The sequence below is a fragment of the Thamnophis sirtalis genome, unplaced genomic scaffold (genome assembly GCF_051295495.1).
Source record: "Thamnophis sirtalis isolate CommonGarterSnake01/CBP01778 unplaced genomic scaffold, rThaSir2_p1.2 scaffold_6, whole genome shotgun sequence".
Taxonomy (NCBI): Eukaryota; Metazoa; Chordata; class Lepidosauria; order Squamata; family Natricidae; genus Thamnophis; species Thamnophis sirtalis.
Window position 1 is genome coordinate 47,421,486 of NW_028261386.1, and position 19,039 is coordinate 47,440,524.

The following is a 19,039-nucleotide window of genomic DNA, read 5'->3' on the forward strand; positions in this document are numbered from 1 at the left end:
TAAATCATAAAGAGTACAATGTATCACTTTCCACTTAAATCCAGTTTGTAGCAACAAATATGAGGCGAAGTCTCCTTTTTATAGAATATATCAGTGGTGTATTCCTACCGGTTCAGACCGGTTTGGTAGTGGTTTGGCAGCCTGGGTCGCTAGAACTGGCAGTGACCCAGGTCTGGCACACACCCAAACTGGTTCTCCGGTGCTTCTGCAATTTTTACTGCACTGTGCATGCACACTCAGCATGCATCAAATGCACCCACAAACGAACCACCAGTAGTGCCTGACTCAACCCACACCTGGAATACACCTAAATAACTATCCATCCACAATTTGTTTCCTATATTCGATCTCAAACAATATTCCGTGAATATGGAGATATATAGTTTTCTATAGTAATTTAAGGATTTAAAGAACTAATCAAACCATCTGTGATATAGTTACCTAGAAAGGTTCATTGACCTCTACTAAGCCTTTAAATATACACACACATACACATATAGTAGGTGGAGGATTACAGGTGGAGATATACCTACTTTGTCTGCAGCTCTTTCCTGCACACCTCAATATTTGAGGCCAGGTGGGTTTTTTTTTTTTTGCATTTTTATTAATAATCAGCACCTGCTTGATTCTTTCTCTTCAGCCATTCTAGAATCTGTTTGTCTTGTCCCATTATATGACAGCCATTTAGAATTATAATTTCAATCATTGGCATCTCAAGGGCTACACCTTTAGATCACTTTTCAGCTTGCATTTTATCACACTCTTGATGTCCCCTCTAGGACTAACAATTTGCTAAAGCGGTTGACTGCTCGCCTGCTGATTTAGACCTAGCAATCATCACACCTGTCTTCAGAACTTTTATCTTGCAATGTATTCTGAATATGGAGCTTTTGCTAAAAGCTGTTTGGAAGTTGCAGATGATACAAAATATCATGTCTTGCATCCTAGAAAGGATAAACAAGAACGTATTACATCAGAACTGTATCGTGACATACAATTCTACAGACCCAGCTGTGGTAAATAATGCTATGTGCACTTTCAATGAATGGCTCTATTACCATAGTTTAGCTTGCATCTTCAAAGAATATACTATCTTGTCATATATAATCACAGCACATATGAGTAATAGTTACATTCCGGCCCTGAATTATGTATCTCTCTAATTCAAACATATGTTAAAACTCCTCACAGCTTCAACTTTAAGGGAATCTTTAAAAAAAAGCATTTGGGATAAGTATGTTTCTTTTAAAAAAAACCTATAGTTTCATTCCGAATACATGTTAGGACTCATGTTCAAATCTTTAATCTGAAAATTAATTCCTGTAGGAATTATACATATAATAAAGTTCTAGCACATGTGGAAGAAAAACCTGGACACACTATATATTAGGGAAGGGCACAATACAGATCATGGGTGTCAAACTCGCTAAGTCACATTGCCGTCACGTGATGTATGGCAACATTTTCCCCCTTCGTGGAGCTGGGGTAGGTGTGGCCTGAGCGTGACGCATCTGGCCTGTGAGCTGCCAGTTTGATATCCCAGGAACAGATGACACTCTGCTGATCAGTTCTGTATGAATTTTAAAATAGTCTTTGTTTGTGTTCATTCTAGAAATAATGAATAACTTTTAGAGAAAAATATCCCTTTACAGCGAAGAAATCCTAAAAATGTACACTTGTTTGTAAATTGTAAATACTCTAGGGAATTGTGGGTTTGCTTGATTTCAAAAGAGGTAATTATGGAAATAGATCAATCAATCAAGATTTTTAAGCCATTAACAAATAAATGGCTTATAAGTGTATGGCCAAATTTTAACCCTTACAATAGTAGGGGTAAATGATGAAGCAGGAATCAACATGATAGATGTTATTATCTCTTACAATTTTTCAGAGTTGTATGTTTAACATTGTTTTTCTGAGAATGAAATGCCATTGTTTTTAACTGAAGTGTTTGTTTTTTCTTGCAATGGGTAGGCAATGTAATTTGTTCTCTATTTTTTTAAAAAAACCCAAACAAAAGCAACTAATGGCACAAGATCATCACATTAACAGAAAGAAACATGTCAGCAATGTTGATCTACGCACAGTCCAAAATATGCATGTGTGTGCATAGTCTATTATATGTCAATGATGACCATATGATGACAAAGATGGAGAATTTAGGGAGTTAAATTCCATGTATCTGAAAATGCTTGAGAAACACTTACATATGTATGCCCACTATGTATATACATGCACATACACTCACACACATAAGCATACATATAAACCTATACAAGTGTTTCTCAACGTTGGTCATTTTAAGATATGTGTTATTTAATTCCCAGAAATCTGCAGTCAGCACTGACATATGCATACTGAAAGAAATAAATATTTAAGGGGAACAGCATTGTGGATTAAAAAAAAAAAACTCTTCAAGGAAAATAGCAATTCTGCCCACTTAATACTCAACTACATGGAACATCAACATTCCTTTGCCTTTGCTGTCTGACTTTCAAATGGCTGGAGTGTTTGATTGTATTCATTGTGTATTTGCTTCAGAAGAAGAAAAAGTAAACTTATGTATTATAATAGTGATATTTAATGTGACTATTTTAATGCTATAAGGATTGTACTTCTTTATTTATTTCTTGGGAGATCTAAATGGTTTAAGATAGTGAAATGGATTAGGTCACAAGGAGTTTGTGTATAGGAAAGAATCAAAACTAGTTTATGCACCTGAAGCTTTAACTCAGTTGGCATATACTTGCCAGATGTAGTCAATTGATTGTAAATCACATTGATTTCAGTTTAACAGTCAAAACACATAATTGCATGTGCTCAAGGCTTTAGAGGTGAAACAAGCAAACAACAACAAAAAATAAGTCTTAGGAAGGGGCAAGTACATAATATGAAATATGTGCATAGCAAATTATATTTAATTGAAGAAAAGATTGGTAAATAGATAAATTGCACGAAAATTTATAACATTCCAAACAAGGTCAGAAATTGAAAAATCTTCCAATACATTTGCAAATACACTAAAAGAAGCAGCATTGAAATAAATTGCTAATGCTGTTACGAGTTCCCATCTCAATGTTACCCACTCTAAACAATCTTTCCATCTATTGTCTTCTAAATAAACACAATAAATATACTCTGAAGACAATTTTGCATCTTCCGCTTACATCCAGAAAAATCTAGATGCTAAATGAGGTATCTGACATCACTGCCCCAATTCTCATTTTGATGTCTACTTAGCAGATGCATACACCATCGCATTCAGAATTATAAATAGACTATAAATACGGTCTCTTTCCATTGCCTGGCTGTATCAAACATGCCATCAAATTTAAACAGGAATATCTTCTAAAACATCTGTCACCACAAAACAAATAAATGATAGCCAGATGATAGTGTGTGATTGGTTCACTCTGCATTACAGAGAGATTGCTAGTCTAAAGGTTTTTATTAAATATGAAAGCTTAAGATTTATGTTATGGGTGATGAGGCCAAGAATGCTGTGAAAGTGAAAAAATATGGCAACAGTATGCAGTACATCACTGGCAAGATAATTATTTATATAAAAAGTTGGCATTCTTAGACTTCCAATACATAGCAGATGAAATTCATATATTCAAAGGAGACATAATAATAACCTGTCGGCCGGTAGTGATGGATATGTTTTTAATCCAAATGGCCACAATCTTCAGTCTACCTGTCACAAAGGAACAAGGGAAAATGGATTTTTTTCTTTCATAATTCTTAAAGTTGAAAGAGAAAAATCTAGAAGCATGATAAGTAGACCATTCCAGTGGACAGATGGACAGGTAATAGCATGAAATGAACAGTCCCAGTGCCTTCACTCACCCTGTTTTCCATCTTTATACTGACAAATATAATGACGGGAATAGCTTTCTTTGCAAACAGCACAATTGTTATTAAAGCAAAGCAGACAAATTTAAATTAAGAGTTTAAACAAAATATAATTAAAATATTGGAGTAATGAAATGAAGCTTCTCTGCAAAGAACAGAAAATAACTTCAGGTGATTTTCTTTCTTACTAGTAATGTGTAGCTTTGATGGTCTCCTTTGAAGCTTCAGTCTGCATGCTACTAGGCTGACCTCTCATTCTTTCTTTAATTAATCAAATTCATCCACTTAAACTGGGCTGATATATACTATGCATATTCTTCAAATTCTCTCAAGAGAAAGGAAGGGATTAAGACTCACAAGTGTTCTCATACTCCATCTGCACACTTTTCCTCCCAAAGGAACTCACCCACTCCTCCCTCTTCCTCCCTCTTTGTAGAGGAGAAATATTAACTGGATCCTGATGATCATATCTTGGTTTAATAAACTAAGATATAACAAAAGCTTCTGTCCGCATGAGCAATTTCTTCATTGTTCCCTTTATATGAATCCTTTGCATTTGCCTGACTAGAAAAGAGTAGTCAATTGGTTTTAATCGTAGCTTGCATGAAAGGACTTATGGGCAAAAGTAGTCAAGACATTATTGTCTGAATAAAACCATGATCTGTAGGAAACAAGAGATACATTTTTCCTATTTAAAGTTCTCACTAGTAAAGAATTGTGAACAAAACATTTTAAAGAAAGTAAATTGCATTTTCCCATTTGTTGTTATAAATTCATAGCAATAAGGTATTTCCTTTTCAGATTTGTTACAATGGATTTGACCATAAAGATAAAATACATAGAGGGGTGGGGGGGGGTGGAGGAAGTCATCAGGATAATCTGAAATAGGTTTGGGGAGGTGGGATTCAGCTAAAATGAATGAAAACCTCCACCATTGGATGGCAGTATAATTGCAATTATTGACATTTTTCTGAGGTAGTATTGTGGTTTTCTGTTTAATCTTTCAGGAATCCATCTACAAATTATGATGGATTCTTATGTCATCACAAAGCCTTTATGCAAAATGAGCAAAGATTTTGCTTTAGTCCAAACAAGTGGAAGGTACAACAGAAATTAATATTGCTCTATATTAATGGAAACTGTTCTTCTAAATCTTGTTTATTTTTCCTCAAACTATTATGGTTTTTTAATCAGTGAGTATGAAAAAGTCACGAACTATGAATGTTGGTATGTCCTTGTTTTCTCACTATTCAGTTCACAACAATGCACTGAAACCAACCTCATGATTGGCCTGAATAGCTTTGTTTACTGAACTACCTCCTGTTTATACTCTTCACTAATTTCTGGAAATGAATTTGGCAATTAGAAAAAGTGAGAGATTGGCAACATTAGAGATGCAGTATGCAGAAGGGAGAAAAATGTTTCCTATCCCAAACTAATTTTTAATATGACTCATTTCTCCCGCTGCAGCTCAGAAGCAAATGTGTCATTTGAGGTAATACACCCATTTGGTCTCCAGAAAAATTAACTACTTATTTCCTTCCAAGCTTTCATTCAAGAATGGCTAACAAGTAAGACAGAAGGAAAGAAGGAAGTAAAGTTTTATCCTTATTCACCTGGTCTGACCGCTATAATTTGTTATTTGCATTTCTTTTTGACCCAGACAAACGTACAAATAGGTTTCTTGTCAAAATCATCATACACTTGAAATATTTTAGCCCTCCACACTTCATGGTAATGGTGAACATATATTTCTAAAAAAGAAGTTTGAATATATAATTAAATAACATATATAATTTTGCATCTCTTCTACAGAAAATTATTCTAACTGTAAATGATTTTTTAAACTAAAATAACTTGAAGTGTCCTGAAAACAAAACTGATTATCAGGTATCTCTTTATATTTATTTAGAGATATTTCTTTATTTATTTCACTTATCCAAACCAAACATTAAGTGTTAAGAAAGAAATGCCCAGCACTTAGATCCAATTGTGTAATGGAACTAATGGAACTCTATGTAATATTATTAAGCAGTCCTGTAAATGCTGCATAATCCTATAATTAATAAATAATGTCAATAAAGAGCCATATTAATGCTGACATCAGAATTAAAAGCTAGCTTTTAATGCAATTCAAACTGACTGCGAAAGCTTAAACTTAGTTGTTACATGAAGTCTAAATAAAGCCATTGTTTACATTCATAGGAACTGTGTGTTCTTAGCTAAAATGTGTAGGTAAATTTTAAATCCGTAACTTCTGCTTAATCTTCAATGTTTCTCTTCAAGTACAATAAAGCATACAGTGTACAATTGATGGTACAATATATCTATATAAAATAGTGCTAGATGAAAATTTTGTGGGAAAACAATCTGGGAACAGCTTGTTTTAATTGCTCTGCCATAGCAGACTATTTTGGAAGTTCTGCATTCCCACCTACCCACCCAACCCGATAGGCTTTGTCATCTAATTCCCATAAAATAATCTTAAAAATATCTGGCAGTGTCATAAAAAAAACTATGCAGTAACAGAACATGGCATCTATCTGATGGAGGTACATATTATATATATTTACTTGTACATGCATACAGTATTAAATATTCTTCTCATCCTATGTTAAGTATTATTCTACCCTATATACATTTGGAAAGTCATTGTTAGGCTTTTTTATAGGATGCCGCATGGCAACGTAACAGATTTTTTCTGTTTTCTGTTTGTTTGCTGTCCATAAAATTAAACATTAACAAAATCAAATAATTACAAAAATTGCAATATATCCACTCTGTTAAAAAAAAAGTTTAATTGGTTCGCTTAATAAATCAACAGAATAAGTAAATAATCTGTGGTATGAATGCAATTTCAGGCACCCAAAATTGATTAAAAACTACATGAAATTTGCATGGAAAATAATCAAAAGAATAGTGTTTTAAATTGAAATAATACAAGTAAATTCTTGGAGTATTTTTATGCATGCCACTAGAATCATTCTCATAACTATTTATTACATGTATGTGAAGTTATCCTAATAATAGCTACAATCTTATTGACTTTAAACAACATTAAAAGAGTTTTGCATCGAAATTGAAAATAGATTTGACAAGGACTAACCTTAAAGAAAGAAATCCACTCAAATCCTTTTGAAGACTGTGGCTGAATTTCATGCAAATCTTAGAAAATTTCATGCAAATCTTAGAAAAGTAGATAGGCAGCTAAGATACTATGTTTCTTTATTGTACAAATCTAAAGGTAGGCAAAGTAGTGATATCTAATCATGATTTTTTTAAATATATAGAGATGCATCTGATGAAAAAGTCTTCTTTTATGTTTGTCTTGGGAAAAAAGACAAACAAAATTAGACCTGATGGGTATTGCTAAAGAACTGAAATTTCTCCTCCGTAATAGAAGTCTAATGTCTGAGCTGTTTTCAATGTGTCATAAAAATTGCTTTAAACAAGTTTTGCTTTTATTAAAATTGGGAGAATATTTTTAAAAACTTCACAGATAAAGCCAATACTAATAATTTGCATGATTTGATTAAAAAGTATAAATAATTAAAAGTTAGCATAAATTGTCCAATTTTGCAGGTTAATTTTAGGAACTGTTTTTAGCTGATTATATTATAACCTTTATATTCTTGGCTGTGTATTACAATAGTTCTGCAATTTTCTTTTGTTGCTTAAAAAAAAAATCTATTAGTTTACAACAATCGCTGTATGAAATTATATCTGGGGTTAAAAATAAGATTTTAAAGGACATGGGGAAATAAAAATATATGATACTCTTTCACAACCAAATTAGCTTAAAATAAGAGTATCCATGGCCATTTCACAAGTTATAAAAGCTCTAATACCTATAAAGTCTTGGTAGACTGAGATCTCCCCATAGCTCTTAAATTGTATTGGTTAAATTAATTCTCTAAGTATTAAATTTTATCAGCTTTTACCTGGACTAACGCTTGCCATCTTTTTCACCTAAGAAGAGGCTACATTTTAATGGTAAGCCAGGCTATCTAAATCAAGATAAAATTCATTAGAGTGTAATCTTCATAATCACCTGTACATTTAAATCTAGATGCGAATCAGATGGTCTCATGCATTAAACACATTCCAACACATCCCGTAACGAGGTTCTTCCCGCCACCCACCCAACTTTGCCCCCCCCCACCACACACTTTTATTTTCCTTCCTTTATTTATACTAGAGGTACCTAAATAATTCACACTGCCTCCTTTTCAGGCTGAACATTCTTCTGTTGAAGCTTGCAATGAGCAATTGCAGTAAGCAGATGGACACATGAATGCAGCAGGTGGGGCAGATGGCAGACTGCCCTGTCTGACGCTGGCTGCCTTGGCTTGCACTGCCTTTTCCTTCCAGGTACATTATCGTCAGCGTAGCAGAAAGGGGCATGCAAGAAAGGAGAAGAGAAGGGGAAGAGAGAAAAATCTATGTACAAACCTACGGGATATGGTTAAATAAGCGACCAGCTGTTCGCTTGCATTTTCTAACCAAATTCCATTTTTTTTAATCTCAAGGAAGATTCTCAGATCCCCCCCCCCCACATCCACTCATAGCCTTTTACTGACATATTTAGCAACAGAGCTATCTCATAAGAAAGGGATAACTTAAAACCTTCACTAGCATAAGGAAAACAGCTGATGCTTTTGAACTAAAAAATGCATGCTGTTGTTTCCATCCCTGAAATGTATTTCTCCACTTACAAACTGTTCTGCATTCTGTGGTGTCAACGGATCGCTTAAAAAAATGTACTGGGTTTCTGCCTGAAGCACACCGCTTGTTAGAGGCAAACCCCCAAATCCCCACTGATTTCAATAATAGTGAATTCACCAAACTTCCAGGTTCAAGATACATAGAAAAGAAATGCTGTAACAATACAATTTTTAAAATCTGAAAACGCAGGCAATACATTCAAAATGTACTGTAGAAGCAACAGCACATAAAGCAAGAACATACAGCTTTCTCAGTATTGTCATCTTTTTCTCTGCTTTCCCTTGTGATATACTTCTGACTCATAACCAAAGGTGACCTTAAAAATTTACTTCAAGTCCCATTTATGTCCAGATTTCTGATGCCTTACTTGATTTTTAATGGCCTTAAGGCCTTTAATGACCTTAAGATATGCACATTTGAGAAATAAACTCTGTGCCTATACCCTTAATCACTACTTCTCTTGAGATCTTTACCAAATACATAAAGCTAATTATATAAGTCTATATGATCAGTTATTTTTACGAGTTTATCAATGTAACAAAATAGAGTTTATTGCAAGCTTCTCCATTCAAAGGATGCAGGAAGCATTTTTTGGCTTAATGAAGGAATAGGAAATAATCCCAAATAGATGGGAATTGATTGCTTTAAAGCTGATCTGAACTTGCAAAAGCACTTGGAAAAATGTTTATTCAAACTTTATCTTTGCACTTTATATAAGAAATTATTACTAGGAAGGATTGACGAGTAGTAAAGAAAAATGCTGAAATTTTATGTTGAAATTCCTGGTATATTTCTGGTATAACACAAACAAAGGTCTATTTAAAATCTCACAAGACAGTCTGCTCTCATAGGATTTGCAGAATGATTTTGAGGCCAGAAAGGTTAAGCAGTTTGGATAAGCTTCAGATAAGCATGCAAACTGTTACATACTTATGAGTACTGTCCAAGACTTGGTCCACCATTAACTGCATGGTAACAAAATATGGAGGCACACCAGTAATCCTTTCAAGGAGATGGGAAAAGCATGCAGAAAGAGAATAGGAGTATTCTTTATCTATTCTTACAACTAGAGGTCCTACTTAATATTTTGGACATTATTTGATTCTAAAATTAATAATAATTTTAGAAAGTTCTGTCTTTGCTTCTCCGTTTTTCAATTTTTAAAGTGTCTGGGAGTATTTTTGCTTGTAAAAAACAATCAACATACATTAAACATAACTGAAAGAAAGAAGATGGAAACATCTGAAAAGATTAGGAAATGTATCCTTTCAAACATATTTTAAGGACTATGTTATCCCTTATCTATATATGTTAATCTATGCGCATTATTTAAAATTTAAGTAAAGTCAATAAAAGCATTTATACAGACTTAGTAACTGCTTTTGAAATACAGAATTTAATCCAAAACTGGAAAACTAAAGATTGCATTTTTATATAGTGAATGTAGAAGCAAGTTCATATATGAAAATTATTCCATAATATAGGTGCTCTGTGTGATTTTTTTAAAGTATTTTAGGTTTATAAAAATATATTGTTCCACCATTATAATTCATATTTCACAAATCTTCTGAATACAGTATTATATTCTGTATATACTAGATAGATAGATGATAGATAGATAGATAGATAGATAGATAGATAGATAGATAGATAGATAGATAGATAGATAGATAGATAGATAGATAGATAGATAGTGTATATATACCATAGATAGTGTATATATACCACAAATACCATAATTTATTTGTTGGCATTCTATTTAGCTTACAATGTTTCAGAAGCATATAAATGGAAACTTTATTCATTTTGTAGAGAGCCAAAATACAATCATGATGTACCCATTGATTGTTAAATTCGCTATATGCTTCCAATGAGAACATTATTCATGAAATGCTAAATTTAGCTAATTTATTTACTATGCATATTTCTTCTCCCAAATCACTAATGTATTTAAGTAGCACTATAAAATGTCCCCAATACATGCACTAGATTGTAAAGATCTGATTGCATGTCTACTCTATAATTCTGTGCAGGATTTTGTTTTTTAAGTAAATCCACAGGGTTCAATGGGACTTAATTCCTAGATTTTACAGTTTAACAATACAGACTTAACTCTATTATTAACTTAATAATGTTTTCAAACCTAAATTATAAAAGCTAAGAAGAGTTCTGCCTGAACATAGATTATATTTAGAATTGTTTATAGCAGTGCTATCACGTGCAGGTACAGAGAAAAGAACACAGTATTTGAAAAAAAAAATCATTCTTATGTCCCCGTGCCATTTTCAAAAAATGAGATGTTTCCACAGGATGGGAAAAGAGCTGTACTTTTAAATTAGCTACATTGAATCTAGATACCATAATTCACCAAAGTGCACAGCTGCTACGATTGGGGTCAGAATTTCAAAGGCGCTGAAACTCAGCATCCCTTATTTTTTCTCAATGGGAACTGCAGGGTGCAGAGCAATTTTTAAAACAGCGCTTGCTTTGTTACCAACCTAATACACAATATAGCTGAGTAGTCTCCAAAACCTTTCCTTATATTCTAGTCTTCAAATAAATCTTGTAGAGGGGTTATCAAGAAGACTAAGAATTGTCATATGGAAAAATAACACCTTTAAAACTGTGTACTTATATATCAGGAAACATAGACATCAAAATAAAATAGTCAGCATATATTTTGCTCCATGTGTATAAACTTAGTAATGCTAAAATGTGAAAATAACCACTAAGATGTTCACATTTATTATGTTTTTAATTTCCTTGCCAACAAAATTCTCTATGTGAGCTATATAGGTATTGAAATCCGTAATGATAAAAGCATGGAAAAAAAATAGAAATTAAGAACAATAAATACAATTAACATATATACAGGGAAAAAACCAAATCAAACATAAAATATCTCTATCACAATGCATTCCCATCATTGCTTTTTTTATCAGTTTGTATGTTCATTCTGAGAACTGAGAGAGATGGATAATTAAAAAGTGTGAAATATAATTAATAAATAAGAAAAATTTTACTATTGTACATATTAATCCTTTAGATAACCTATATAAACACCATTATTCATAATAATATAATCATAGTCATAGTAATAGTAATTATTTCTATTTCTGACTATATTTGCTTCTAACAATATCTCGGTTTCTCCCATTCAATTTTACTTCTATAGGACTGAATTAATATAATCATACTTTTGAATAAAAAAACTAATGCAAAATTCAAACAGGTCCAATGACTCTAAGGGTGCTTGAAGTACAGACTACTCAATGATGGGGACACTTAGAAGCAGATACAAAAATATTACTTGTGGCAGCAACTGAACAGCATCATTTACTTAGCTTACTGAACAGTGTTTAGTAAACTAGGTGTGCGTGGTATGGTACTGTTTCTATTTGACTTTCCTTCGGCAGCCAAGGCAGGGCTTCTGTTTTTACTGCACACTTTGGTTCAATGCTAATCCTGTTTTATGTTGTTCACACCTGCTGCTTACTGATGGTTTATGGTTTGTGCTGCTGCTCTAAGTCTATATATGCTAACCCCGCCTAAACTGTCAACAAAAGTCATTCTGCTGAACTAAAAAAAAAAGCCAATTCTAGTTTGTTTTTTTAAAAGTAGTGCACATATATTTGAAGTGCACATGTATTTTTGCAAAGATGCTGGTACAGTAACATTTTCCTTAAAAGCTAAAATCCTTGTTGCTGTTCATATATATTCAGTATGCATTTGTCCCAAATATGGAAGATTCACTCCATTAGAGGCCTCATTCTTTTTCTATAAAAGTATATGTTTTTTGAGACATAAAAAGATATATGTATCCAGCAATCTCCTACTGTATTTCTAAGGATTTCTTTTTGAGATTACATCTTTTCATACATAATTTTCTTATGATTAATTTGTTCTGAATTTGAAGCTCAAGGGCCGCTATCATAAAACAGCTGCAGAACAAAAAATGTAGGTAGACTTCCTAAGAATTCAAAATAGTGTCATATCCTGTGCTAAATCAGAGCGCCAAGGATCCTAGGTACAGAGTGTCCAGGTTCCTAGGTTCAGTTGGGGAATTTGCAAATACTCCCAGAATCAATTTTGTATGTACTTTCTTTAAAAAAAAAAAAAAAAAGCCACTCAGTATCCTCTAAATTAGAAACAAAATTTAAAAACAATGATTTTAGTTTCTAATATAATGATGGCATATGTAGCTAGAAACCTAAGCTATTTGCAGGAAATCTCTCAGAGTTCTATCAGTATATTATAAATGTACATTATAATGTTCAATCATAATCAATATGGCACATTATAATCAATAACCTTAATAAAACACAGGCTGGCTATAGCCTTCTGATTTTGCAAATGCCAGTGCTTCCCAGTTCTAAACGGAGAGACTCAAAACTGGTTCAAGGCCCTTCTCCCTGAAAAATAGGTATTATAACTTAGTCTCAGCCCTACCCTATAGTCTACTGCTATTGAACTCTTTCAATTGGAGCCAAGAATTTATTTAGAGATATACTGCTTTGAAGATGGTTGCATAACAAGCTTTCTGCTTTAATGAAGAGCTGATTGTACCTCACTTACTTCCATAGCAGTTCATTTTTGTGATGTGACCAAGTTCAGAACTTGACACTGACTGTTAGAGTCCCCACACCTTTAAAACTTGAAATCAATCCACAAAGTAAAAACTAGATGTGGCATTTATGACTGATGTAAGTGCAATCCTGTAATCTGTATTGGAGTTAATGCAATATATTCCTTCTGAACTGCAGGAGCACGGAATGATAGAATTCATTCTTAGCTAATTCCTAGTCTTTCTCTAATCATAAGTGAAACCAAGACATAACTATATTACTTGGATTTGAATTCACAATCCTATGTAATAGATAATTCCAGTGGAAAAATCCAGGAATGCTAAAGCATTTTTTAATCAATCAATCAAATTGTATAGAATATGAGTTGCTTAGTTACATACTATATGCTTCACTGGGAATGAAGTATATGTGGATTTATAGAATATTGTTTTCTCTACAGTTTTCTCTAGAACTAAGGAGAAATTTTCTGATGGCTAGAACAATTAATCAGTTTGCCTCCAGAAGTTTTGGGTCGTCCAACACTGGAGGTTTTTAAGAAGAGACTGGATAACCATTTGTCTGAAATGATATAAGGTTCCCTACATGAGCAGTGGGTTGGACTAGAAGACCTCCAATTTATTTTCCAACTCTGTTATTCGGTGTGTCTGAAAAAAATGTGGTGGGTCTTATTGCTTTAACTCACTATTTCCAAACGCTTTAACAGAAGAAAAGACTTCTCTTTTATTTTTCATGGCACTATTTTCCCCAGGCAGGGAATTTTATTTCTGTTTGAATCTTAAACCACTGTATTTTCAGTGATGCATTTTTATATTTACAGTTGACATCTTCACAGAATGAAGCCTTTGAGCGATAGCATGAAGTTCGCCTCAAGTAATCAAATTACTTTACAGTCAAATGAAACCAGTGGTTTTTAGCTAAAATTTCATAAATCTAACTGAATATTTTTCTTTAAATGGCTTAAATTGCAAAAATGAACCTGTGCATTGAAAAAGCATACTGAAACTAGACATGTATAGGTGCTTAATCAACACATCAACATTTTGTTCTCAAAGTTCTTGTCTCATTTAGATGTACAGAACAAGGAAGTTACTGACATAAATGGGTAACAGTGATTTTATGGAAGATAATCAATAAAAATTCCAAATCAAGCTATTGTGGTTTGCTCTCCAATTTATCAACCGAATACACCAAATTTATCTGCATGATTTAGAAGAAATTTAACAGTTAAAAACACAATGTTACAACAGTCTCAAACTACCATAGTATCTAAAAGATATCTAAGTCAGAAGCAAAACATGATAAATATTATGCTTTTATTATTCTACCATGGAAAGTGAGTCAAAAGTATTAAAAAAAAGATAATGCATTTAGTTTCAATTTTTTTTAATTTTTGTATGGTTTTTTTTTAAAAAAAAAACCACTAGGATACATTTTATTGTCTCCACTAAAATTAATCTAAATAAAATTATATTTCTGCTTTATTTTTCCTTAAAATGTAGAACTTTGTTGTGGATATTCGGCAGTTTAACATAAGATACTGATCTGAATTGAAATCTCATATATTAAAACACAATAGTGAAATTTGGAATTATGAACTTAATGCTCCCTATCAATATGGATATGCACAGAACAGGATGGAAGAGACAAAGGTTCTAAAATGTTCTGAATACTATTTGAAATAGTTATATTCTACTTCCAAACAGTTCTTATTGTTACAAAAATGCTTCTTTCCCAATATAATTTGCAGTTTAAAATAGGTAAAAAGTTGTCTGCTTCATTACTGTATACTTACAAGTAACCTTCTATTCAATTTAAATGAAGGGGCGAGTCATAAGTTGTTTAAAATGTTCACTTTTGCTAATGTAAAAGTGTTGGCATTTTGCTCCATTTCTGATAAGCTGGTGCCTGTGGAAGTGATTATTCTTTTCTTATTCAAAACGTATCAGCAGTCGAAAGTACTCTCAATCTTATCAGGTGTATGAACAGCACAGTTACTGAAAACAGATTGTCCTGTTTCTCTCTCTTTCTGCCAGGCTATCAGATAAACCCAGCTAACTAACTGTATTTACACACAATCAAACACAAGCTGTATCTTGGAAGAACTGCTGACTGATTTCAACATGCTACAGGTTTGCTGTTTGATATTAGAATCAGAAAAAATATGAAGAATCTGCACTGTATCCCCAACTATTCTCAAACTACAGCCAGGGAGAAATATATATTTATATAATGAGGACCACTGACATTAGAATAGAGGTGGAGCAAAAGAGGCATGAACGGAACCAGAATTGTACTTGAGATTTAATTGATTTTCCTATAATGGATCAACACTGTTCGAAGTTCGCCGTATGTGTTATTACCTTTTAATTTAAAAAAATTGTTTTGCAGCATCTTAAGCAACTGATCAATTTTTTTCTGAATATGTCACAATTGACACATTTGCTTCAAGATTCTGATGCAATTTACAGTTTCTTGAACTTATATATTTTTTAATTCACTTATGAGTAAAGAAAACAATTACTTATACCATAGGAATTTATATTCTACAGTCATTATTCCACCAAATGCCAAAGAGAATGGAGGAACTACTTTATCTCCAATTCCTCTGAAGGAGTATTTTTTCAGATTAAAGGCTGGGACATGATCCCACCTGAGCAGAACTCAATCTTGTGACTTAGTCTTAGGAGCAGAACAAACCATTCTCTAGATTGGTAGGAAAACAATGAGATGAATTAAGCCAAGTGTGCTATGCTGTGTAATTCACCTGATTGTTGTTTCTCCATCTGTGAAACTATGGTCCCTATGATTGATGGGACAGGTGTCACTCATATTAATGTAAATCACTAACAGTGGGTGTTAGCTGTTGCTAACTTGACCTACTTCTTAAGTAGAAATCATTCAGTGATATAACCATACAGTGCCTAATGCATGTCTTTTAGATGCTAAAAATCTCATCTCCCATTTCTGCAATTTTTGGAGAAATGTTTTAAAAAGTGTACCTTAGGCCATTTCAGACCTGTGGACCATACCTCTGCTATGAAAGTGTTAATAAGAATAAAAGTTGTAAGTTGATAAAATAAACAATTCATAATGAAAATAATTATTAATATGCTGTTGGAAAATATCTGTCTCTACGCAAATTTTATACAGAATTTATTACATTTATCTGCATAGTGATATAAATATGATATTGTTTGCAAAATTCATTTTCTTATCTTTTCCTTTTTTTCTGTCTTTGCTCAACTTAAAGTAAACAAAAGCAAAACAATTTATTTATTTGTTGATTCACTAACCTACATGGACCAGGCTTGCCAAAATGAATTCCTCTGGTGTATATTTCAGCCATAATACCCTTTTCATCTGACATCACCTGGGAATATTTAAGAAAAAAAGAGAGCCTTTAACTTACAAATCAAGCTAAAACCTACAGCATGTCCCAAGATATTACAAAAAAAATGGAAATGTATTGGAAATAAACAAAATAGGCAATTGTATATACAAATAGAAAAGTCAGTGTTTGCTTTCTGATATTTTATACGTGGCACATTTTTTAAAGAGCAGATCGAACATGCTATGTCATCCATGATATATTATTTTTTTAAATTTTTGAATGTATCAAATGGTATAAAACTCTTATAAAACATTTAAAACACCACAGATTTTAGAAGAGAGTAAGAATTGGTCTTCAATATTATTTTTTGTGAACAATTATGAGGAAACAAAGGAACAAAATCCCATGACCCAACACACCTTACTTTCCTTATTCACTTGCATCTGTATACAAAAAGAAATTTAATTGTTGCCTAGAAGACAGTCAACTTTATTCCATGTAGCTTTTCTCATTATTTCTTACTATCTCTAGATCTGACTTTTTAAAGATCAAGTATGAATAGAGGTTTTCTAAGTTCTGAGCACCTATATTTTTTTAATGAAGGCTGAAAACAAGCATTGGCAATGTGTTCTGATTCTAACTAGCCACAGCCTTCAATCACTGATCACACCTATTAAAACTCTCTTTGTAGCCCTTACAACACCTTGCGACAGTTCAACCAGCTGTTTAAGGAAAAGTCGTATGAGAGAGCAAAGCTAAATTGACATATCTGTGATACTTCAGATGCCCCACAGCATGGCTAATATTAATTTGTTTTCTTTGGCTAGGTAAGTGCTGCCAAAATACATTACGTATGGCATGTAGTTCCAATCAAAAGGAGATGTGCCTTTCTGTCTCACTTTAAACTTGAAAAGACACAGAAGAATAAGTGAGATAGCAGGTTGCAAACAAATACAAATGGACTATATCCTGACAAACATCTACCTAGATTTTGTTTTCCCATTTCCTTCAGGGGAGGAGGATCAACAATGAATGTTTCATTTATTTCAGTGGCTTGCATCCAAAAAAAACCTACTATACAGGTGGAGGAATTATCCCATAGTATATGTGGGATGTTGATCGTTGCCCATCTGTTTGTGCCCTTCCTTTATGGACTTCAGAAACATTCCTGATCAATGTTCTCCTTATATAAACCCAGCATCTTATATAATAAGCAATTTGGGTCAATGTTCATATAATTTCCAAGTATTTATGCTTACAAAAAGTCAATCTTTTAGATTAATCTTCAGTTTGATGAATGTATTGTACAAATTCAGCTTGGATAAAAAACAAACCTTAGCTTTACAATTACTTAATCTCATATATTTTGGTTAGGAATCCTTGGACTAAGTTGCCATAAATTGCTACCACAATTTAAACTTCATAAGCAAACGTGCATAATTTTGCAGTAATAATATCTATATTAATAAAATATTTGTGGGAAAATTATTTGTCCATGATTTGAAAAACCTGAAACCTGACATTCAAAGTCATCATAGTACAATAAAGGATCAATTTTGCCGTGTGTGTATGTGTGTGTGTGTGTGTGTGTAAAGCTGTATTTGCACACGAAAAAAAGTGAACAGATTAGCAAACTAGTATATTTTCCTGTTCAAGACATAATTTTCAATACAAACTTCAGTGAAAGACAATTAAAAATCCAATTCTATAGATGTCTTATGGCAGAACTGCAATTAAAGGAGAAAGCCATAATGCAGAGGTCTTATATATCTCCAATCACACAAGATGCATGTATGTGGTGTGTACGTGTGTATTACAATCACACATACACATATATTTTCTATCTCTGGTATATAAGCACATACACATTCAAAAATAATTAGCAACAGAATAAAGCAGAAATACTAAGTAACAATAGTAAAAGCAAACTCTAGGCAAAAAAAATATTTTAGGAAATTAAAATAAGTTATAGAAATAAGCCTATGTTTAAACAACAGAGGCTAGCTGTTTCACTTATTTCCAATTAGAATGGAAGCAGTGTTACAAAATATGCTATAGTGTCTACATATTATTTGAACAAATCAGGTTCATTTAACATCTTGAGCTCTTATTTCCTACTATAAAGTTTAATTGTAAATTTGATGTTTTAGAACCTAAATTTTTCTTTCTCTTTAATGAAGTATTTAAAGTTGGGCATACAGTAAAAAAAATATAATTTTATAGTTTAATTTTAATTACACTTTACAATTTGGAGGAACGCAAGTAAAATCTTACAGTTGATTTTCTTTGGAATATGAAAACAGTAAAAGCTGTATGTATCAGAATACTAACAAATGTTTTTCGTTAAAAATGAATTTTCAATTTCCCTTTAGACCAATGTTTCTAATATTAAACAAGTTGCATGTCGGAAGAGTAACACCTTTTATTATATCTAAAAAGTGCAAAGATAAACTTTGTTGTATGAAATAATAAATGTGAAAATAACAGCATCTGGATTACCTATCTAAAAGAATGCACCAGCAATTGGAGAAAAAAAAAAAGA

General features: G+C 32.6%; 1 protein-coding gene across 8 annotated transcripts in view; it reads right to left on the bottom strand.

The window, feature by feature from the left end:
• The window catches only part of ESRRG (estrogen related receptor gamma), a 460,761-nt gene that overhangs the window by 161,870 nt on the left and 279,852 nt on the right, over window positions 1–19,039 (bottom strand). For 4 of the 8 annotated variants that reach the window (XM_087717794.1, XM_087717795.1, XM_014053431.2 and 1 more), the window contains one exon: window positions 16,460–16,536. The exons of 3 other annotated variants lie outside the window; for them this stretch is intronic. In XM_087717794.1, the coding sequence (XP_087573920.1) occupies window positions 16,460–16,533 (74 nt within the window). In that variant the 5' untranslated portion in view covers window positions 16,534–16,536. Of the gene's footprint in view, window positions 1–16,459; window positions 16,537–19,039 lie in introns of those variants that run through there. One more of the 8 variants, XM_087717796.1, reaches the window with a different exon arrangement.